The sequence below is a fragment of the Chanodichthys erythropterus genome, chromosome 12 (genome assembly GCF_024489055.1).
Source record: "Chanodichthys erythropterus isolate Z2021 chromosome 12, ASM2448905v1, whole genome shotgun sequence".
Classification (NCBI taxonomy): Eukaryota; Metazoa; Chordata; class Actinopteri; order Cypriniformes; family Xenocyprididae; genus Chanodichthys; species Chanodichthys erythropterus.
Window position 1 is genome coordinate 24,351,816 of NC_090232.1, and position 25,517 is coordinate 24,377,332.

The following is a 25,517-nucleotide window of genomic DNA, read 5'->3' on the forward strand; positions in this document are numbered from 1 at the left end:
CAGTACTATGGTATGGTCTAAATCCTGACTGGAAATCTTCACAGATACTATTTCTTTCTAAAAAGGAACATAGTTGTGATGAAACTGCCTTTTCTAGTTTTTTTTACAGAATAGTGAGATTTGAGATCGGCCTGTAATTGACTAATTCTCTAGGATCAAGTTGTGGTTTTTTAATAAGAGGTTTAATAACAGCCAGCTTAAAGGTTTTTGGTACGTAGCGATAAAGATGAATTAACAATATTAAGAAGAGGATCTGTGACCTCTGGAAGCATCTCTTTCAATGGCTTAGTCGGTATAGGGTCTAACATACATGCGGATGATTTTGATGATTTAACAAGTTTAGACAATTCTTCCTCTCCTAAAGCAGTAAATTAATTGAATTTTTCTTTAGGGACACTACAATGCACTGTCTGACACAAGACTGTAGTAGACGGTTGCATGGTTATAATTTTTTCTCTAATATTATCAATCTTGCAAGCAAAGAAGTTCATAAAGTCATTACTGCTGTGCTCTTTGGAAACATCAGAAGTTGAAGCTTTATTTCTTGTTAATTTAGCCACTGTATCAAATAAATACCTAGGGTTGTGTTTATGTTCTTCTAAAAGTTTTGAAAAATAGGCAGATCTAGCACTTTTTAAGGCCTTTCTGTACTCAATCATTTTCTCTCTCCACGAAATGCGAAATACTTCTAGTTTTGTTTTCTTCCAACTGCGCTCCATTTTTCTAACTGCTGTTTTTAGGGCCCGTGTGTGCTCATTGTACCATGGTGTTGGATTAATTTCCTTAATCTTTTTTAAACGCAAAGGAGCTGAGTCTAATGTGCTGGAAAAGACAGTTTCTGTTGCAATATCGAGGTCTTCTAAGCTGTCTGGTATGCTAAGGCAATGAAACTGATCAGGAAGATTATTTATAAAGCAATCTTTAGTGGTAGAAGTGATGGTTCTATCATATTTATGGCAGGGAGGCAGTTTAGCCTCTTTGACTAAATGTAGTATACACGAGACTAGATAATGATCTGAGATGTCGTCACTCTGCTGCAGAATTTCAACGGCATAAATATCGATTCCATGTTACAATATTAGATCTAAAGTATGATTACGACAGTGAGCGGGTCCGACACATGTTGTCATAGGGATGCACCGATCTGATATTCAGATATGTTATTATTTATTGTTAAGCTCAACAAAAGGCACAAAAACATTAAAAAGCACCATAAAGTGTCTGTGCACTGTATTCCAAGTGTTCTGAAGCCATTCCATAGTTTAATCTGAGGTACAGATAAATATTTAAGTCGTTAAATTAAAGTTCACGTAAATGCCTCCCTCCGCTGCGGCTGTCAGTCATTCTCCATTCAGCATTCAGACTGCGTGTCGCGTTCGGTTACGACAGTCAGCACAATGAAACTCTCTCCAAGATCAATCAATGTTTCTATTATTATACTTAATCAAGATACCGGTAATACAATACGCATCAATATATCTTCACTTTGTGCTTTGAACTTTTCACTGCGGAGCGCTGCCGCTGCGTGCTGTGACTCCATGATGCTTCAAGCGCATCATTCTGCACACGGGATGCACATAAGCGCTTTGTACCGCTCTGTATGGGAGCCGTTCATATTATAATACTTTTGCGCCATGGAAGATTATTAATAGCATTTTTTTTTGTTCTGTCCTATCTGTCATATGTTGCTGCATCATTTTAATTTTTATATTTTAATTATAAAACATTTAATAGCTTCTGATTTCGTCCACATTTTCATATTTATTCACAAACTTATAGGATAAACAAATAGGCCTAGGCTATGCATTTACTTATATTATGAAAAGAAAGTTAAAGACTGCGTCACTTTTCAGTTTTCATCTTGAACACTTATTGAGGATCGTGAGTGAACGCGATCATCTCTTCCTCTTTACTACTTTACAGAAGGAAATAAACATGAATGAATATCAAAAAATATGTTGAAAGTTGCAGTAGCTTACCGAAATCTGTATCACGTCAGTTCAATCAGTGTTGTAAACAATGTCACGTATACCTCAGAAAAGCCATTCGTTGACCATAAACTTATAGTCAGCAGCAAGAAAAATAAAACAAACTATTTAAAACAAAACGGATTAGAAACTTAATTATGTAAGCATAAGTATTATAATATAATATATAATAAAATGGACAAACTGGGTATGTGTAATCAAAGTTAAACGCATCGTTTTCATTTTATTCTGGAGACTGAACTCGCGCTCTGCTGCTGCCACACTGGAGCACACTCGCCACCTACTGGACAGGGGTGGGAATTACAGTTACAAGTTACATCAGCCTCAGTAGGCTAATCTGTCAAAATGAAGACAGGCTGCAGATTTTTTTCCGTCACTGCTAAAAAAAATCATGCCAACCGTCACAGCCCTAATTGAGGCATACAGTTTAGTAGGTAATTTAGCTCTTTTCTTATTACTTTAATATCGGATCGGTATCGGCCGATACTGAATCCCAGGTATCGGAATCGGTATCGGAAGCGAAAAAGGCGGATCGGTGCATCCCTAGTCTAACACCAATAGAGTTTAGAATGTCTGTAAATGCCAATCCCAATGACTCTTTTTGATTATCTACATGGATATTAAAATCACCAACAACAAGGACTTTATCTGCAGCTAGTACTAATTCTGATAGAAAATCGCCAATCTCTTTGATAAAGTCTGTATGGTGTCCTGGTGGCCTGTATACAGTAGCCAACACAAATGTCAACTTACATAATGTTACGTAAAGCACCATCACTTCGAAGGAATTATATTTGAAAGACTTCCGGCTGATACTGTAAATATTACTATAAATTACAGCAACACCTCCCCCTTTTCCTTTCAGTCGAGGATTGTGTTGATAATCACAACCTTGAGGACTAGACTCATTTAAAGTAATGTAATCGTCCGGTTTTAGCCAGGTTTCTGTCAAACACAGCACATCTAGATTATTGTCTGTGATAATATCGTTTACAATAAGTGCTTTTGAAGAAAGTGATCTAATATTTAACAACCCAAGCTGTATCATTTGTTTATCATTATTATCTCTATTTTTTATTTGTTGAACATCAATTAAATTTTTACCATTTAATGGGTTTGGAAGTTTTTTGTTTTTACTAATTCGGGGTACAGACACAGTCTCTATGTGATAATATCTAGGTGCAAGAGTTTCTATGTGTTGAGAATTATCTGACTTCTGTAATGTGAGGCAGCCAGCAGATGGTCGGTTTAGCCAGTCTGTCCTGTCCTGGGCCCCAGTTTGTCATGTTTTAGTTCTGAGACTATGTGCCATATTACTAGAGAGAAGAGCAGCACCATCCCGGGACGGATGAATACCATCTCTTTTCAACAGGTCAGGTCTGCCCCAAAAACTTTTCCAATTGTCTATGAAACCTATATTATTCTGCGGACACCACTTAGACAGCCAGCCATTGAGTGATGATAATCTGCTAACTATCTCATCACTCCTACAAACAGGAAGAGGGCCAGAACAAATTACTTCTCCTGACATTGTACTTGCGAGTTCACACACCTCTTTAATGTTAATTTTAGTGATCTCCGATTGGCGAAGTCGAACATCATTTGTGCCGACGTGAATAATAATTTTAGAGTATTTACGATTAGCATTAGCCAGCACTTTTAAATTTGCTTTGATGTCAGGTGCTCTGGCTCCCGGAAAACATGTGACTATGGTGGCTGGTGTCTCTATTTTCACGTTCCGTGTAATAGAATCGCCAATAACTAGGGCACTTTCAACAGGATTCTCAGTGGGTGCGTCACTGAGTGGGGAGAACCTGTTTGATGTTCTTAATGGAACGGAAGAGTGGTGTTTTCCACGGCTAGGACGCCTCACGTTACCCAAGTGCCCTGCTGCACGGGCTCTACAGCCGGAACCAAACAATGTACAGAGTTCACTAAGCTAGTCGCATCCAAAACAGTATCTGAAGCCCCTGCATTCTTACTATCCTTGATTAAACTTGTTTTTAATTATTCAGTTTGGGCTAAAGTATGGTATATTATAGAAAACTAAACTAAACTAGCCAGAAAATATGATATAGCCCACATAGCAAATGTTTTCTGGCCCAGCTCCGGGCCACACGATCACGTTTCCCTCGACCCAAGTACCGCAAAGAATGACGGCCCTGAAGTGGCCCAGAACTGGATTAAAGACAGGGGTCACACATGGGCCATAACCGGCCCGAATCTCAGCCAGTTAATCACCCTTAACTGGCCCTGAACTGGGCCAATACAGGTTTTATTATTGGTACCAATTCTCAGCCATATGTTAACCATATCACCACCACCCTTTAACCAGAAACCCCAAAAATGAGCCATAACCCAGCCTAATCTTACCCAAACCATGTGAAATGAGCCACAAGAAAATTCAATTCTCAAAATTAGTTTATTTAACAATATTGCACAAGCCAATAATAATAATAACCACCACATTCAGAATTGTGTAACGGTGTTAAGGCTATTTTATTTAGTACAATCAAAGCATATCTTATTACCACCTCATGAATATATGAATGAATCTAGCACTGAAATGTAAAGATATTATAATGTAATTTTACTCTCAACACATATAGAGCAAATTTTAAAAAAATAGTTAAAACAAATTTACACATCAGAATGTTTGTATGTGTGAGGGAGAACGTGATCCTATTTAGGACTGTCCTCATGAAGTGAAGTACAGCTCTGCAGCCCCTCATTTCTCCACAAGTGCTCTCTCCTTATTCCATCTCTATCAGGAGCAGACTTTTAGTCTTGTGGTGTCAGACAATTTTTTTCCTCACAGCAGCTAAAAGACAAAATAATAATACAAAATTAATAAATACATACAGTAGGTGGCCATCCAAAACGGTGTTTCTACCGCCGCGCCTGCCGCCGCCGCCGCGTCGCAAAGTGCATTTGCAGCTTTTGACCGCTGAGTGGCGCTTTAATCACATGTTATCCAACAAATGCATCAAAGCACATTTATCTTTATGCAAAATGTAAGTTTTCTTACATATTAGGCCTATATTTATCACAAATACATGTTTTATTTATATTTTAAACTCCTTTAATAAAACAGCATGGATTTTTGACTCGCACATACTTTATTCGTTACCTGTCCTTTATTTGACAGATAACTACTTAGGAAAAATATAGCCTATCTGTTTGAACACTGTTTCATGAATTATATCCCTTTATTTTAGTAAAACGTGAGTCACTGAATAATTTCGCTCCCATTATTAAGGCACGATTTAGCTAAATCATTGAAACTAAAAAGAATGGACGGATTAATAAAACGTCATAAAAAAAAACTGCAACTCCTGCAGCCGCATTTAAATGCAGGAGTGTATTATATTCCTTAAAATATCAAATATCAAATTCAGAAACAACACATTCCAGCGGATAGATCGCCTCTTATTTAACACAGACCTACGAATTTATTATCGAATTGAGATATTTCTTTCTTTTTAGGTAATTATTCGCTGAGTTTAAGTTCACTTTTGAGACGTTTCAGTTTCCCGCAGAGAGACAGCTAAAAGCTCACCCTGTTTTTATTTATTTTGTTTTACTAAAGCACAAGGTTTTGTTGTTATCGTGTGCGCACAAATAAAAGTAGACCATTTGTATTCTTGTACTAATCTGTAAGCTATCGCCAAAAATGACGGAAGGCCTGTTTTAAGTTGTTTCTGTCATGAGGAGAAAATCCATCAGAACGCGCCGGCGCTTTCGTCGACCAGAGGGATAAAAATGTAACCAATTTAGTTTCATATTTATATTTAAATATTGGGCTATAGCCTAATTTATTTATTTTTTTTTAAGATGTCACCAATGTTGATTATGAAAAGTGAATAGCATGACGGATGCGCAATGTTGGGAGACAAATGCAGCGGGTCAGACATAAGTTTTGTTTTATATAAGTCTTTCTTTAAAATGAATTTCGTTTTGTAGAAATTGTATCTTAATTTCAATCAATGTTTCATCAACCAATTGCCTATATTTAATTAGGAAGAAAACAGTGGTGTAGTCTACTTTTTTGTAGTGAGTATACTGTGATTTTCTCCACCCAGCCGCATACTCACTCATACTCACCCATCCCAGAGCAAATCCCCATAAGCACCACCACATTCACTAATGCATAATGCATCTACATGTAACAGAACATTCTGAAGAACTTATGTTATCAACATGGCAATTTATTATAAGCATCATTAACATTTAACATGAGAAAAATCTTTTTTTTTAAATTATTATTATTATGCAAACAAAGTATTTACAGGTGAAAAATCAAATACAAAATATTACGCTCTGAAGTGGTTGACTGCCTGAACCTCATCCACAGCATCAGATACAGCCAGTTCCAAACGATGGTTCATGCAGTGCCATGTGAAGAGGTTAGGGTATCTTGCCGTCAGCCTGGTTGCAACACCAGTGTTCTTGCCCAACATGACACTGGCTCCATCAGAAACAAATGAAACCCAGTTCTTTTGAAGCCAATCTTCACTGAAGCCTGCAGTGTATAAACAGTCAAGGAGAGCTTCTTCTATATCCTCTGCCTTTTGGCTTTCCAGCTCAACCAGCTCCAGAAACACAAATTCAGGAGTAGCTCCATCTACTGAGGCTTTCAAGTTGACAATCATGGCAGATTTGTGGCTGAGAGATGTTGCCTCATCAATGAGAACAGACAACTTGCTTGAAGACGACACAATACTGTGAACTATTTTTTTCTGCATCTCTTTCAGTCCACAATGCTGGCCAGGAGTTCTCATCCCTCTCATCATCTGAAACAAGGAGATATAAACATTTTGTTTATTCCATGTACTACTGCGCACACACACACACAGAGACACACACACACACACACGCGCACGCACGCACGCACGCACACACGCACACGCGGTTTATCAACCACACTAATGTAATTAAGTTCTAGATACAATTCAATATACCAACAATCCCCTGCTGTTACAGTTATGTAAATGTTAACAGAGACTTTTACTTACCAGGTAACGTTGGGACTCTGTGCTGGTCTTCTCTGATACGCCTGATGACCTGGGGGATCAGTGCGATCGGAGGGAAAGCATAAAGGAGCGTGCTGGGCCATGTGTGGGCCAGAGCATCTACTTCCTTCGAGAAAAATGTTGGGCAATGAGAGTTGTCTTCTGAGGCGAAGAGGTCTACCTCTGCCTTCCCGAAGAGCTCCCAGATCGTGAGGTCCACTTGGGGGTGGAGCATCCACTCGTCGGAGGGGATGTTGCTCCGTGACAACATGTCCGCACCCAGATTGTTCCTGCCAGGAACATGAGTCGCTCTGAGCGACTGAAGCCTCGGAAGAGCCCATTCCAGCAGACGTTTCGCCAGAGCGCATAAGCGGCTGGACGAAAGACTGCCTTGGTGGTTTAGGTATGACACCACCGTCATACTGTCTGACCGAACTAGAACATGACATCCCGTCAAGTAAGCCTGAAAGAACTGAAGGGCTTTCATCACTGCTAGCATCTCTAGACAGTTGATGTGTAGATGGCTTTCCTCGTGGCTCCACGAGCTGAAGGCCGGTCTGCCCTCGCACACAGCGCCCCAGCCCAAGTTGGAGGCGTCTGTTGAGAGCACCGTCCTCCGTGAGACCGCCCGTAAAGGGACTCCGCGCTGGAACCATACTGGATCCATCCAAGGTTTCAGGGCTAGAAGACAGGCCCGATTGACCTTGAGACATAGGCGGCCGTGCCGCCATGCGCTGGGAGGAACCCGGAACTTCAACCAGTACTGAAGAGGCCGCATCCGAAGAAGGCCTAGCTGCAGCACCGGGGAGGCGGAAGCCATCAGCCCTAGCAGCCTCTGGAAAAACTTCAGAGGGAGATAGGCTTTGTTCGTGACAGATGACGGTGCAGTTACACTGCGTTATTGAAAAAGGCTTCAGCAGCGGGGAAAAAGGGAGACCTTTCCCCATACGAAGTACGAGTGAAGTATCGAAAGGGAACCGACATTTTATCATTACAGTCACTTTCCAATCCGTCCCTTTGCACCTGGCGACTGAATTTCAGTTAACGCCGCGGCCCTGCGGCGGCGGTAATACCCATTTTGGTTGTCCACCTACTGTATACATACATTCATCCATCTACTGTAAATAAATGTAAGTAACAAATGAAAAATAAGGTTGCTTTGGTGTTTTTTTACAGGAAATGATTGCCAATAATATGGCACTATTGAATGACTAACTGGCTTGTCAGAGTTTGACAACAGTATTATGACAAATAAGACCATTTTAGCAAACAAAAACCTTGGGGGTAAACAGAGTAACCAATGCACTGTTGAAGTACTGATAATGTAACGCATTCAAAGCATAACATCTTATTTCCACCTCAAAAAAAGTGCAAAATTTCAAAATGTACTGGTCTGTCTTAAACAGTTACTTATTGCATAGGTTAATGTAAACTAACAATGACCTCCTACAAATACCAAAAACATGTCTTTGTTTATGTGACACAATGATTATTCCAGATTTGATTCTACATGACTGATGCAAAATGCTTACAAAATAACAAATTGCTTTCTTATTGTTTTAAGAATGTCTACTAGCTAAAACAAAAATATCAAACATAGACCTATCCTGATTATCAAAGTCAGAGATTAGATTTAGATATAATTAAATCTGATTGTACAACCTTTGAATCACTTTCAGCTCAAAAAGTCAATTACTGTTGCTGATTTTGCTGTGATTTTTCCTATCATTTTAACAACATTAGGCTACATTGTTCCGCACACCGGACAGGAAGCACCGCGCCTCGGACATCCCGCAGGCCGGTCTATCTCACGCCGGTTGCGTCAATCCTCATATCTGGGTTCTCAAGTTCAAGGGGCAGTGAATCAGCTACCTTATAGGCAAAATTCACTTCAATAAAGAACAAAGTGGCATCCGAGTTTCAAAAAAGATGAGAATTTCAAAAAGCGCCAAAAATGGGTTGTTATTCTATTTTTAAAGATAGCTGTTACATAAAGAGTGATGGAATTCATTAATCATAATAACCAAAATAATCTGCGAGTTTTAACCGCATTTGGTGTCTTTTTTGTAAAAAAAAAATAAAAAAATAAGCCGTTTTCCAAAAGGCCGAATATTGATTCAAAACATCTAACATAACATAACATAACATAATCTAATGTTAGGTCGTACACAACATAACTTCACTTACCTAGAACAGCGGTTGTCCGACAGACGTCTTCACCCTTCAGTGGGAGAAATTTCAACCGACGCATCACGTGAATCTCATCCACCAACCAGAAAAGCCGCTGTTACCGTGGAGATCGAAATATATTTTTTTGTTCAGTCAATTAATATTAATTATTAAAATCATTACATCTGTTTCAGAGAGAGGAGAGAGGAGGGAATATAGCCTTGAACATTGCAGGCCTAAATACTTACAATTGTCCAGTACAAAGAGTATGGCACATAATCACTACACTGATCTAGGCCACACACCTCACATCCACAATCGGCCCAAATGTTGTCTGCCGTCATGCATGCAGTGCCATCATTGCCACACATGGCCCAGAGTTGGCTGACATGATGCATGCCAGTGCCGGCAACACGCCAGCAGTGCCATTATGAGGCCACATTTGGGCCAAGTCTGTTTGCTATGTGGGATAAACATTATTTTAGTAATTACACAGACAGCAATATAGGCTCTTGCATACCCAAATCAAACCTGAGTTTGCTGTCTTTTTCGCCGAGTTTGCAGTCTTGTAAACATGTTCATGCGTCAGATGATGTAAAACACAAAGCTTACCTCATTTGTGTGCAGCAATGGATGACACGAGGCTTTTATTTATTTATTTATTTATTTTTATTTTATGTTTATATATGTAAGTGTTGTACACCTTGCATGTTAACAAACTTTCAAGACTATCAAGTTTAACAATGACCAATTATAAAAACAAATTTATAGCTGTCTTTGTAAAGAAATGCTCACTTTATATGCAGCTTCGAGCCGCTGCTGTGACGCTGTACAAACGCTTCCAGTGTGAATACTCACGCATCTCTGCAGCTGCAGTTCATGCTCACGCACTGCTATCGCGCTGCTTCCGCTCTGCTGCCGCTTGCGGTGTGAACCCGGCCTAATGCAATACTAGAAATTGCAGTTAAGGCATGGACAGTGAAATGCTCATTGGGTCAGCAGGGTCAGACAAAAACAGGTGGAAAAGAAAAGACACATGTTAACTGCAAAAGAATTACGGTGAAGAATTAAGTGTGAAACCATCAGGAACCCTTTAGTCTTCAGTGCCACCATTTTCCAGAACTGCAGCCTACTTGGAGTCTCCAGAAATGCAAGGTGTCAGGATCTCAGAGACTTAGTTTATATTTGTGTAAGCTTAGTCAAGTCAAGTCAAGTCACCTTTATTTATATAGTGCTTTTTACAATGCAGATTGTGTCAAAGCAGCTTTACATTGATAACTGGTACATAATTTTTCCTGCACAACAGCTCTTCAAGAATAGTGTCAATGCAGGCAGATCAAAGCACTGTTGAATAAATGTCAAGAATAGTGTTGAATATCAAATGTCAAGTCAAATGTCAAGTGTCCCCAACTAAGCAAGGCGACAGCGGCAAGGAACCCACACTCTAACAGGTGACATCAGGTGGCAAACAAGTGGCAAATAGGGGTTAAAATGGAGAAAAAAACCTTGGGAGAAACCAGGCTTAGTCGGGGGGCCAGTTCTCCTCTGGCGAACAGTGCTTTGTTACGAATCAGGTTGCTATCATAAGTCTGATAGGATCGCAACAATCAAAGTATTTATTTCAGTTCCATCCAATTGAGGATCGTATTCATCACGCCGGTATGGATGGTTTGTTGAGGAACTGTGCTACTGGCTGTCGTGTCGATGAGGCCTTCACAATGGATGATCTAGTTGACTCGATCACTGCTGATATTTCAGGGCTGCGTTGTGGTCGTGTCCAATTGAGGATCGTATTCATCACGCCCGTATGGTCAGTTTGTTGAGGAAACTGTGGCACTGGCTGTCGTGTTGATGATGTCTTCACAATGGATAATCTAGTCGACTCGATAACTGCTGATACTTCAGGGCTGCGTTGTGGTCGTGTCAAGGTGCAGGTCCTTGGTCTCAGCTGGATACGGCCCAGATCTGGTTGACTACAGTAAACCTCGGGATAAACAGAAAGACTAGTATTAACGTAGATGCCATTCTTTTTCTGATGTAACGAGTACATCTGGTGTTATAGGAAGTGTTCCCGGTTCCGGCTGACCTAATTATGCAGCCTAATAATCCTTTAACGGATTTGAAAATATAAATTGATAATGTGTTATGTGTATGCCAGGTTAAAGAGATGTGTTTTTAGTCTAGATTTAAACTGACAGAGTGTGTCTGCATCCCGAACAATGCTAGGAAGATTGTTCCAGAGTTTGGGTGCCAAATAGGAGAAGGATCTACCGCCTGCGGTTGATTTTGATATTCTTGGTATTATCAGCTGGCCTGAATTCTGAGATCGTAATAAATGTGAAGGATTATAATGATTTAAGAGCTCGCTCAGGTACTGGGGAGCTAAACCATTTAGTGCTTAATAATTAATTAATCTATACAATGTTTAACAGGAAGCCAATGCAGTGATGACAGAACTGGGCCAATATGGTCGTACTTCCTAGTTTTGGTAGGAACTCTAGCTGCTGCATTTTGTACGAGCTGTAGTTTATTTATCAAGCGGGAGGAACAACCACCCAGTAGAGCGTTACAGTAATCTAGCCTTGAGGTCATGAACGCATGAACTAACTGTTCTGCATTTTTCATTGAGAGTATTATCGTAGTTTAGATATATTTTTAAGATGGAAGAATGCGGTTTTGCAGATGCTAGTAACATGGCTTTCAAATGAAAGATTGGTATCAAAGAGCACACCCAGGTTCCTAACTGATGACGAAGATTTAACAGAGCAGCCATCAAGTGTTAGACGGTATTCTAGGTTATTGCGTGAAGTAGTTTTCTGAAAACAGAGGTTTAGGAGGTTTTGGGAGTTTTTAGTCCAGTATTTTTAGCCCATCTCTGCAAAACAGACTTCAGGGTAGGAGATGGACTAAAAATGAACTCTCAAAACTTACTGCCAGATTCTGGAAGATAAATTCTTCAAACAGTGGTACAAGAGGATGTGGTGTTGGTCTTTCAAGAGTTAGTCTCAATCAGCCTAAATCAGAACAGTCTGAAGTCTAGTCTGAGTTTGGGGGTTCTAGCTTTAAAGCTCTAGGAGGAGTTAGAGTCAGAAATTTTAGTCTCAGAATAATAATAATAACTATAAGCAGGGTGCGATTGGTGATTGTTTTTTTTGTTGTTGTTTTTTTTCATTAAAATAAATCACGAACCACAGTGGGTATTTGGTGCAGCTGTTACATTTTTGTTTTCTATTTGAATTGGTTGATTTAAATGTCACATTTCAAGCTTTCTACAGATATATTTCTTATCATGACAGGCAAGTTTAAGTTCTTTCTGCTGTTATGAGAAAAAAAAAATCACTTTTGGGGTGAACGTGCCAGGAACGAGTCAACGTTTTTGTTGAACGTGAACATGCCAGAATAAAACCCGATTTTAGACAATGCGTAGTACCACTCGTTCAGGTGTGCCAAGCGCTTATTTATAAACTTCAATATTTCATACAAAACAATCACAAAATGCTTTGTGAGTTTTTGAATGTCAGGCATGGATTAAGGCCACTGGAATCAGGATTGTCACTTAAACGCAAAGTGTCATCTCTCATCACACGAGCAGATGCGTTAACAGTTCCAATTTTATTGTTTTTTTTTAAACATACATACAGTGCTCTTACTTGTACCACCTGGCTGTTGCAGATTAATTTTGTTTGATAGTGTTGACATGGAAACACATAAATCCGAGTCTGAGTACATGAACAACTCTGGTTAGAACGTCATGGGTTGCCATCTTGTAAATACGTTTACGACGTGGTGTGAACACAGCATAAGCTCATTGTTTTGGTACAGGAGAAAATATAAAAGCCGACCGCTGCTCATTTTTGGCACTCGGTTGGCTGTCTGTCTACAACTCTGCATAGCCTATGTGAGGTCTTGCTTTTTGGCCTGCAATATGTGGACAGTAAAAAGGTGAGGCTTTCCATCCCACTTTTCCCCCTTAAGTACTGCTATTCTTATTCAGTACGAATGCAATGATTGGATATATTTTGGTCTTGAGACTTACACAGCAGATATGTACGTTTTAATATTCATACCACTTCTATCAGGATGTGAACAGAGTTTCAACCAGTATAAGAAAAAGTATTTAGAAAACAAATTGCCTACCCAACATATTTAAAAATGATTTATTTTAGTTTCTTGAAACACCACAAATCGAGCACAAAGAATGGAATGATTTAGATGACATGGGATGGAGAAGTTTTTTTTTGTTTTTTTTTTTCTCTTGTTATATTAGGATGGGGTTACAGGGGTTACAGTTTTTTTTTTGTTTTGTTTTTGTTTTTAATGCCACAAATCAAGTACAAACAAACAACATTATTTTTGGACAGTTTATGTCATGGGGTCTCACTACCCTGAATTATATTTGTTATTTATAAGGAAGGGAAATAATTACAGTGTTTATTTTAATGTTACAAAGCAGCACAAAACTTAGAATATGCCTTATGTATGCCTTAATATGCCAGAAAGTGAAAACGAAATAAAGGGCATGTCACCCTGTCACGGGTGTCTCTTGTTCCTTGTGTCACTTCCCCATTGGTTGTCCTAGTCATGTGTTCCATCAGTTCTTGTATTTATAGCCATTGTCTTCCCCATGTTCCTTTGTCATGTATTGTCAATGTAACCTGCTGTCGGTGAGTCATTAACCCCCTGGGGTCTGAGGATTTTCGGGGCCCTGGAGAAGTTTTGACATGCCCTGACATTTGTGCTTTTTTCAGTTGTTCATAAACATATTAATGGTAAAAGTTTCATTACACTGTATTCAGTACAAACTAGGCTACAATAATATGTGAGAAACATGTATGTACATGTTTGTATTTTTGAAGGAATAATGTTTATGCGTGGTTATTGAAAAAACAAAAAACTTAAGTCACTGAAATAAGGACAAAAAAATTATATATGTGTTCACAAGACTTCTGGGTACTGGAGGTTGTAGACTAGAGTTTTTGCTTCAGAATGATGTAAAAAATTATGCTGCCTGCTTGTTCATATAAAACAATAGAGAGATTTAAATTTTGTAAGACACTTTTTGTCAAGAAACACAGTTTGCAATAAATACATGATTGAGACGATGTATGCATGTATTGACTGAATTTGCGTCTGAATAGCGCTGGCTCCGTGAGCATGGCCGCATTAGCAGATAATGAACTGAATCACAGACTTCTGACATGGCTCTCTTTTCATACAGATTACATAAACAGAGAATATTTGTTTTCGATTTGACTTGCACAATTTAAAACCTGACATTTCAACGTTTTTTTAGACATAAGTCTAATTTTTTTTGTGATTAGTATTCAGTAAGTTACAGTTCATTTTCTGAGAACTAGCAGATTCGACTTCGTTCAGACGGAGATGACAGATCACGCATCATGTTAGTTTTCTTTATTTTACAAAAAGCACAACATTTTGTTTTTACTCTGAGTGCACACAAATAAAAGAATAAGATTTAAATTAAATTACAGACTAAAATGGTCAATAACTCTTAATTGTATGTGCAACATTGATGGAGTATTTTGAGTCTCTTTCACACTGGTAAGAAAAAAACGCGGTGGCATCGCCGGCGATACCTCAGAGTGTTAAGTCAAGTCTGTTCAAGTCTTTTTATGTCATGTCATGTCAAGTCAAGCCAAGCCAAGCCAAGCCAAGCCATGTCAAGTCATGTCTGTGTTTCTGTTCCTGCACTGTTAGCCCGGATAAGTTGAATTTACTTAAAAAATTTGAGGAAACTGGTTGCCCTAAAAAAATTAAGTAATGATTAAGTAATGTGAACTTAATAATTCAAGTTCATTTAACTTAAAATGTTTTGTAATATTAATTATTTTGTAGTTACTACAACTAGTATATTTAAGTTCAATGTACTAAGCAAGTTAACTTGCCACCAATCAAAATTCATCCATGCCTCCCATCATGCATTGCTGCATGAATAAATTATGAGCTGAATTGTCTTAGTAATTTTCTTTATTCTCACTATTTAAATTTTGCTGTTTTTCTGTGACTTTTTAGTAGCTTGTTTTCTAATGTTCAGAGTTGATCTGTTGATCAGAATATGTTGCTTGTCACCGTCATTGAGATTCACAGACTGATTCTTGATGTCTGTGTGTGCCTAAAATATATATATATATATATATATATTGTAATAAGGACAACTTTAAAAAAAAAAAAAAAAAAAATTGTATTGTAGAAGTTGATCCTCCGCTGTAGAATCACAGTGCTTCTGTAATCAATAATGTAAATCTAACTCAGAGATTGGGCTCTAAATGAGTTCAGTGATTCAGATCAAATAATGATTATGTGAAAACATAACCATCATCACCTGATCATCTTTTAACTTTGCTTGTTTGGTTGGTTTTTAATGCAGTTAAAACTGCCCAAACAAAATCTAATATTAAAAAGTTAAGGGTCAAGAGCTCAACTAAAACAAACCCTGACCCTCGAAGATGGTAACTTAAAAATTGTGATTTTCTCCTTTGGTGAAAAAATATAAAAAGGTAAATGTTTGGAAAAAATGTCTGTAGAACAGCCAAAACAAATGTTCCAACTGCTCATCAACAGCTCCTTGAATTCACACACACCACGACAAAATGGCGTCATTACCTGCCGCAAACCAGTGTGAAGGAGGCGTGGTCAGGAGAAAAACTTCATAATTCAAGTGCATTTAACTTACATTTATTAACACATTCAAATACACCCACAAATTAGTAGAATTTACTTATATTTTATAAGTAATGCAACCAAACTTAAATATTTTAAGTATATTGTAATTATATTTTTAAGTAAATATAAAATCCGGGCTAAGAGTGTGTTCATGTTTTGGATTATTCACAATAAACTGCACTTGGGTTCTCACTACACTCCCCCCGGTGGACTCCCTTACGTTACAGAATACATGACCAACTGTGAACCCAGCAATTGCTCTCCTACATCTCCGCCAAGGCCATCGTATCATCGAGGACTATGTCAAGAAATGTTGTGAACTATGCTGCCAGGTAGACTTTAATGATATTGCTTTAAAGGTCATTTTTCGTTTTGGATTAAATGAACCTGTTCGTTCAAGGCTTCCTGGGGGAAAAATTCATTTTTCCCTGGCCCAGTACATTGACCACGCCCTGCTGTTAAGTGGATCCTCATTTACTGTGGGATTTATGGATGAGGAGCCCCACAATCCTAGCCTGACGTGGTCATACTCAATTCTAGTCAGAATATGAGTCTGATACTGCTCCATTGGGCTTTAATTATGGGGGCGTATTTCAACCGATCCAGGAAAAACCTCAATTGGATAGACCTACAACCAATCAGAGCTACAGAGTAAGTGACGTATGTTGAGCGACGCATAGTTGTCAACAGAACTCTTCTTAGCGACCATCGGGGCCAGCTGATAAATCAAACTTTTGCCGAATCCCATAGGAAGGACGGCAAAGACATCTTTCCCATCGACAAATGCCTTGATTGCGGTCCTCTGTTCCTCTTTTAAAATTAATGCGCTGTCGATATCTTCTATAACGGACGCGATGGCGGAATCTACACATCTCAGTTCTTCAACAGCCATCATTGTTGTAAACTAATTGACCTTTTGCAAAGACTCGTCCCCCTTAGTTACTGTTGCTTTGTCCGACAAGCCGTGGCGCTGTCACGCCACACAGAGTGGAAAATACATTGCGGAGCAAAAAAGAAACTGACAACACATCGACAGAAGAGACAGAGCAGGTTACTTATGATATTAAACAAAGTCCCAGCTTTCAAACTGTGTAGTTATTAAAAAAATTCAAACAATAAAAACCGTTTTGTGGCTCTTTAATGTGTTGTGACCATGATCGTGACAGATTGCTGTAGCGCCTCAGCTCAAGAGGCTCGTGAACCGATCATCTCTTTCTACTAGTTCATTTATAGCATCAAATAAACATGAATGAACATGAGAATGAATGTTGTTTCAAACGCGGAAAGACGTCAATATGCACAATTTTTCAAGTTTAACTCCACCGATGTAAATCTTCTAACTCCTGACTGCTTTGTTGGACAAAATGGCGGATGCAGCGTTCTGATTGGTTAGATCGCTTGTCAATCAAACTCCCCAAGCTCTCTTTGATGACGTGGGTGGTTACGTAACCGCAGATAGCCTGTCCATCATCGATTAAAGACCGCCCTGGCAATTTGATTGGCTCGGCCTTCTGGGAGCCGAGCATAATTACTCCACAATGGATCGAGTCCAGACCGAACTTCCCGTCCAAAAAATGTTGTGGGCGGGGTTCGGGCTGGCACCCAGGCTACCACAATCCCACAGTACCTTCCATATCAGAGTGTCTCCATGCCTCTATGATCATTTCTGGAGATACTCACACCATGCCTGCCACGCCAGGGCCTGCTCACGCCATGCCTGCTATGCCTGGGCCTGCTCCCGCCATGCCAGCATCAGGCCATGCCAGAATCTCGTCAGGCCAAGCCAGAGTCTCGTCAGGCCACGCCAGAATCTTGCCATGCCACGCCTGAGCATCGCCATGCAACGCCAGAGTCTCGCCATGCCACGCCAGAGCCACGCCAGAGCCTCGCCATGCCATGCCAGGGCCTCGTTATGCTACGGCTGCCATGCCTGACCCTCGCCATGCCACGCCGGAGCCTCGTCATGCCATGCTGGAGCCTCGTCTCGCCACAGCTGCCACACCAGTGTTCACATTTATGATTTCATGTTTTTTATTTTGTAGTTGATTTATGTTTCTTATTTGTGTCATGCTTCCCTTGCTCCTCATGTTCTCCCTTAGACCATGTGTCATGTTCTGATTGGTTGGTTATAGTCATGTGGTTTTCAGTTCTGTTCTGTCATTGGTTCTCTTGTTCCTTGTGTCACTTCCCCATTGGTTGTCCTAGTCATGTGTTCCATCAGTTCTTGTATTTATAGCCATTGTCTTCCGTATGTTCCTTTGTCATGTATTGTCAATGTAACCTGCTGTCGGTGAGTCATTAAGTCAAGTCTGTTCAAGTCTGTTCATGTCAAGTCAAGTCAAGCCTAGCCAAGCCAAGCCAAGCCATGTCAAGTCACGTCTGTGTTTCTGTTCCTGTTCATGTTTTGGATTATTCACAATAAACTGCACTTGGGTTCTCACTACACTCGCCTCCAGTGGACTCCCTTACATTACACACCCTTGGAAGAACGAGTATGTATATGTAATGAATCTGGATTAGGGGTAGGCAATATGGCCAAAATCTTATATTGAGATATGAGCAATTTTATTTCACAATAACAATATACACCGATCAGGCATAATGTTATGACCACTGACAGGTGAAGTGATTATTTCTTCATCACAGCACCTGTTAGTGAGTGATATATATATTAGGCAGCAAGTGAACATGTTGTCCTCAAAGTTGATATGTTAGAATCAGGAAAAATGGACAAGCGTAAGGATTTGAGCAAGTTTGACAAGGGTCAAATTGTGATGGCTAGACGACTAGGTCAGAGCATCTCCAATACTGCAGCTCTTGTGAGGTGTTCCGGTCTGCAGTGGTCAGCATCTGTCGAAAGTGGTCCAAGGAAGGAACAGTGGTGAACCGGTGACAGGGTCATAAGCAGCCAAGGCTCATTGATGCAAGGGGGGAGCGAAGGCTGGCCTGTGTGGTCCGATCCAACACACGAGCAGGTAATGCTAAAGTTAATGCTGCTTCTGATAAAATAGTGTCAGAATACACAGTGCATCGCAGTTTGTTGCGTATGCTGCATAGCTGCAGACAAGACCATGCTGACCCCTGTCCACCACCCAAAGTGCCAACGGTGGGCATGTGAGCATCAGAACTGAACCACGGAGCAATGGAAGAAGGTGGCCTGGTCTGATGAATCATTTTTTCTTTTACATCACGTGGATGGCCGGGTACGTGTGCGTCACTTACCTGGGGAACACATGGCACCAGGATGCACTATGGGAAAAAGGCAAGCCAACGGAGGCAGTGTGATGCTTTAGGCAATGCTCAGCTGGGAAACCTTGGTTCAGGAATGGTTTGAGGAGCACAACAACGAGTTTGCAGTGTTGACTTGGCCACCAAATTCCCCAGATCAGAATCCAATCGAGCATCCGTGGGATGTGCTGAACAAACAAGTCTGATCCACGGAGGGGAATCCATGCCTCGATGGGTCAGGGCTGTTTTGGCAGCAAAAGGGGGACCAACACAATATTATGAAGGTGGTCATAATGTTGTGCCTGACCGGTGTATATCACAATATAGTTATTTTTGTTTTAAATAAGGTTATGATATCAAAATTGTTGATACTATTGAAATTTCATAATTCACATCACCAGTTTAATATCACATAAAATTAATACTAGTTTATTAAAAAAAAAAGCTGCTTACATTGTGCAATTCATTTGCAAAGTTCTTTCAGATTTATGTTGTTGAATAAGATTCACTTGTTTGTGGTCATCCTGCAGGTGGTGAAGACGTTGGGTCTGCGTGAGGTCTGGTTTTTTGGCCTGCAGTATGTGGACAGTAAAGGCTATACAACGTGGCTGAAACTGAATAAAAAGGTGAGGCTTTTTCCCCCCACTAGTACTGCTGTTCTTGTTAGGACACAATTTCACTACACATCAGATGTGCAGTTTAACTAACTTTCTGTTCAACAGCAGCAAAATATATGGGGGAAAAGATCTGCTCAAAAAGTGTGTGAAAGCCTGCATTTCCCCCCCTATAAACAGCTCTATGATAACTTGCAAAAACAGCTTTAAATTTCCTTCTTCACACATGTGCCCCTCTGCATATGTTTCATAGAGGAGATCATAAAAAAACATAGGATAGGATAATACTTTAAGTGTGTAAAATCAATTTCAATTAATTTAAATATATTTAAAAACTGAAAATGATATAACCAAAATACATGTTTCACATTCTTTTTGGCAGAAGAAAGCATCCCTAAAACTTCTGAAAGTGAAAAGCAATGTTTTAGCATAGCATTACATAAAAAGTAAGTGTCATTTTAACATCTGTGTAAAACAGGGCTACTAGTGCAAACTGTTCCTGGAGCCTCCCAGCACAGCACTGAATAAAAATGTATTCTCTCTCTTATTGGACATACCCAGCTCAGGTCATACAGAACTGTATTAATCAGCTGATGAATTTATGCAGCGCTGGGGATGCTCCAGCAGCAGTTGGGAAGTCCCTGATGTAAACAATCAAACAAACAAAAACAATTCAATTACCACCAACTCTTTTCCCAGGTTGGTAATATATATTCATATCAAACAAAAAACATCAAGAACATCCAGGTAAACAAAAACACCTCAAACTAGGGTGGATGATTATTTTTGTTACTGTACTTTATCTTTATTAAAAATAACAACAAAGATGGAAATTACAAACAATAGGACAAATACAGTGAAACAGATACAAATGAAATAAACAGTGTTTTTCAGCGCTTACAGCACCTGTCGGAAACGAAACGCCCGTTACCATAGTTAAGCTCTGGAGGCTTCCTAAAGTACACAACTGCTTGCATGTTAACAGGTAACCCCGGCAGCTTCTCATACAAGTTTTCCGTAAAATAAAAATATGCAATTTGCACCAGTTCTTCATTTATAAAGTTTTAATAGACATTAGTAAGCAATTTATAAATACAGCTATAAATTCTTTTTTCTTGTTCTTGTTCACATTTTTAAGCATATCTATAATGTGTTTAATAATTGTATTTTCATCTTTTATTAATGATCAGTTTATCAATTCTAAATTATTAAATTATTTACAAACCAGTTATTTAGGAGTTGTCTGTGATTCCTAATAAAGCTTTTACAAAATGAGATTTACAGTTTAATTTTTTCATCTTGAAATAAATATTTCTATGTTTTGTATCACTCTGTTGTGTTTGTTTCCTTTTTCTGGTTAGAAGATAACGTACTTGGTTACTGACATAACCTCGGTTCCCTTATAAACTGAACGAGTACTGCGTCGAATGTCTTCTTATTATACATAAGACAAGACGCATATGGGGGAAAACTCCTTTTTTCTCTGATTTCTGAAGCCTTTTTCAATCATGCAGTGAAACTGTTAAAGTAAGAACGATGGAAGACCAGGGCGGGATGCAATTACAGTCTTTAATGAGTAAAGTAAATAGTCCTCACTGAGTAATTAGAACACAAATCACAGGCATAAAACAGAGCCAGAACAGAAACAGCTAGACGACGGGATCAAAGAAAATCTGCATAAACTTCCACGAGGACAGAGGCAGGGACCCCGAGATGCATTCAGCCAGTCAGAAATAGTGAAGACAGCAGTCAGGGTGAACAGCCAAGGGCGAGCGCAGAACAGGTACTCTGCAAACAGGCACAGCTGGATAATACACAGTCCAATGGCAGTATAGCTCACAGCAGAAATAATGACTTCACTTTCCACAGATAAGACAGGACAGGACAGGACAGGACAGGAGAACAGACGTTTCTCATGAGAGGTCACTGAATAATCCGACAACAAGACAGGGCTAGGAAGAGGGAATAAGAAGCAGAGACAATCAAGAGGAAAAAGGGGACAGGTGAGGAGAAGGGAACGAAAGGGGAACCAGCTGAAAGAGATAATGAGCGGAGAAGTGGAAGTGTGTGCGTGAGTGTGTGACCACAAGAGGGAGACAGAGAATAAGGAGAAGAAGCCAGGATCATGACAGTACCCCTCTCTCAACGAGTGCCCCCTGGCGCTTCTGAGGCCAACTGGCGAGACCGGAGGAAATCATCGATGAGTGAAGGATCCAGGACATCCCGGGAGGGAACCCAGCTTCTCTCCTCAGGACCATACCCCTCCCAGTCGACAAGATACTGACGGCCGCGTCCCCGACGGTGCATGTCGAGAATCCAGTGTTGTGGCAAAAATCAACTCCGACTCTACTGCATAAGAGACAAACACGTCCAATTGTCTTTAAAGCTTTTATTTCTTGCAAGAAAGGTCAGACAGCTCATACAGAAACACAAGTAGCTGCAGAGTGTAAGACAAAGAACGAAAGCTTCCCCTCACTTTTAAATCTCTAACCTCCAAGGCCGAAGCCTCTGTCCTTTTACCATATTTGGAACATCCCTTAGTGGCTGTAACTTTCCACACATTGTTAGCACAGACATGTTTTTAACATACATCTTGCATTTCCCCATACCATATCTTGCTCTTTCTATTTCCAACATCTATGTTAACACTATGTTAAACATTACCACTTAAGCCAACATCATACCATGTTCCATAAGCATCATATTTCACAAGAATACAGGTAAAAAGCATATGAAAAATTATTTTCAGGCTTATTTTCAGCCACACATTCGTTAGTTACCATCCCCCTTTTTGATGCATTGTTCATCATTAATTGATCATAGTGGTTGGAGACATGTTTCTCTAAACAACATTTGCCATCAACACTAAACTAAAATACATATTCAATTCTGCAACCAGATTTTCTCCAGCTTTCTCTGTCTCTGAACATGCTCTGTAAAGAGTTTGAAAAATCAAGATTATTTTCAGATGACAGATTACACACAATATCCTGTGTCTGCTCCAGCACTTCCTAAAGAAACAGAAACCTTTTTCATTAGTTTGGGCACAACCAGAAATTCAAACCACAGCACCCCAAAGATCGTCTACCACCCCAACCTAACAATGAGCACCTGTGTAGATAATCACAATTCTTTCCACCTTGACTTCTCCCTTGTTTTCTGTTATAAAAGCTCCTAACTTCTCACTGTAACTCACATTGTCACTCTTCTCTTGAGACTCCAGTCTGCAGTCTCAACACACTCTCTTAACAGACAAACAGGACCACTTTATTCTTATGTTTAGCTCAAATAAGCAGGTATCTCAGCCAATGCTTGGTGTACTTCTGAAGCGCACTCATTTACTGTGCAATGATTTTCTTTACTCTGTTTCTCAATTGATATTACAATTCTTTCAGTCAGTCTACCCCCTCCAGTGAGGGTCAAAACTCATCTGCTTATACCAAATAGAGGACAGTAGCCCTGAAACCAACACTTCACATTCCCCGGTCACAACTTATCCTTCGCTATTTCGGCCTGTTGTTTTGTCTCTGAAGACAGAGCCATCTACAAACAACACGTCCTCACAGTTATCAAATGGTTTGTCTAGCAGGTCAAGTCATGGTGTACAGACTTGATCAAGGATAGTCAAACAACAATGATGTTTCTTCTCATCATCCTTCGTTCTATGAAGGTTACTGGGCTCTCTGTATAATCTTGTTTATTGCCAGTGTGTCACTGTTTCTCTGCTGTCAAGTCTACATTTTTACATTTAGCATTGTGATCACACATAGCTGACAGTGTTTAAATTCAGACCCCAAGTTGAATTTAGACAAGGGGTTTTAACCCATGGACGGCAATCTTCAATTTCACAATTCCAATTTTCCATAAATACTTAAACTTACTGATCCAGAGAGTAATTCAAATCAATATGACAAAAATAAATGACAAAAGTGGTCATAATTACCATTAGTAGACAGAGCTGGATAAATAATCCACTTAAAGCTCGTCCCATGTTCTGTATCGTCTTTACATCAAATTAGGGCTGGGCGATGTATCGAATGCTTTTGTCACGCGCATTTCTTTAGTAAAGCCGGTTCCCTGATTACCGCTAAATCGCCATCACCTGCTTTCAAATGAAGCGGCATTTAATAGACAGAGTCGTAGATCACTGATAAGACACGCAATATCGCGTTCAATAATCGATATGTATCGCCGTCGATATTGAACGCGATATTGCGTGTCTTATCAGTGATCTACATCAGATTCAATCCAAATATCTGCTTCTCCAAATTTCTCATTTCACTTAACCCATCTGTAATGATAAAACACTCATTCACACTATAGTTAATGACATATACACTCTCTATGGATTTTCCCCAACTTAACATATACAAAACAAAGTCCAGTCACTCTCACACTCACTCACATTAGACACACATGACTATAAACTGCTCACTTTGCCTTTGGTGTTAATCCTAAAAGCATATCTTTATAACTTCCCATTTTTCTGTAGATCTTAACTTAGTTTCTTACATGATATTTTATTTAGTCTCAAAGCATATCTGTTCACTATAATTCTTTTTCACAAAAGTCAGCTGGGTTGTTTTGGTTCCAGTCTCAGTGCTTTGTTTTGTTTAAACTTTAGCAGACTGATAACTGTAACGAAGGCGGGACTCAGGTAGGGATCCAAATGCAAAGCTTTTATTAAAGTGAGAGTGGTCGTACAGGCAGGGTCAAACAGGAGCAAACAGGAACAGCAAGGGACAGGCAGAATCGTGGTCAAGGAACAAGCAAAGATCAGGACAGGCAGATATCGCTCACAGGTCGGTATGCAAAGCAAGGGTCAGGACAGGCAGCAACGGGTCAGTAAACAGGAAACAGGCAGGATCAGTAACAATAAACAGGCAGACAATAAACACAGGGAAACGCTCGGAAATGATACACTGGGTAATCAAGACTTCGCGATTGGATGGTGTGAGTGAGAGTCCTTTTATAGTCCAGGTAACAAGCTGCAGCTGGGTGTGGTGATTAGTGAGGAGTGTGTGCATGGCTGTATGTGGCGACAGGTGATTGGTGTGGAGTGAACATGTGACTGACAGGGAGAATTGTGGGAAGTGTAGTCCGGGGAGTGACAGGAGCAGACTGTGATCATGACATAAACAGACAGACAGAGTATCCTTGCCTCTACCCCAGCCGTCTCTCTCTCTCTCTCTCTCTCTCTCTCTCTCTCTCTCTCTCCACAAATAATCACTTCAGCAGCCTCTTAAGACTGTAACTTAGACTGAATTTAACATCAAATTACTATACATAACCCTTGGTCAAATCTAAATGTTTTAACTTTCAAATAAACAGAACATTACCACCATCTACAATATCTTCTGCCAGTTGCCATTTTTGAGGGTATCTTTAGTTTAAATGCTGAATGCACTTAACTTTCTCTTGAATCTGCAAAATCAGTCTTCATCTTTAACACCACCATTGCCTTGGAATTATCCTCTGCCATGTCTAATGACCTGCAGGAGTAAAAACTATGATAGAGACACATTAGTTCAAAAATCACACAGCCTCATGAATTCAGGGATTCATCATACTGAGTCCTAAACTTCTATCCAGTTCTTGCCAATAGGGCAACCAACATCATGTTACTAAATTTTACTCTGGTCTCCCCAGAACTTACGGACAATCACCTCATGTTCTCAGTCGGCAGTTGAAAGCTCATTCCCATCAGCTATCAATACTCTTTTTCCTCAGGGTCTTGTCCCCTGGCATAGTTGCTTGTCACAATGAAAAACAAGCCCTCTTGGGAATGCAGTTTCTGGTGAGTGGTATAGAGGAGCATTTTT

The 25,517-nt window shown here is 39.8% G+C and overlaps 1 protein-coding gene across 2 annotated transcripts in view; it reads left to right on the forward strand.

Moving 5' to 3' along the window:
- The window catches only part of LOC137031650 (radixin), a 572,796-nt gene that overhangs the window by 55,524 nt on the left and 491,755 nt on the right, over window positions 1–25,517 (forward strand). Inside the window, exon 2 of one of the 2 annotated variants that reach the window (XM_067402756.1) lies at window positions 19,612–19,707. The exons of the other annotated variant lie outside the window; for it this stretch is intronic. Within the exon in view, the coding sequence (XP_067258857.1) occupies window positions 19,612–19,707 (96 nt within the window). The remainder of the gene's footprint in view (window positions 1–19,611; window positions 19,708–25,517) is intronic. 2 annotated transcript variants of the gene reach the window in all.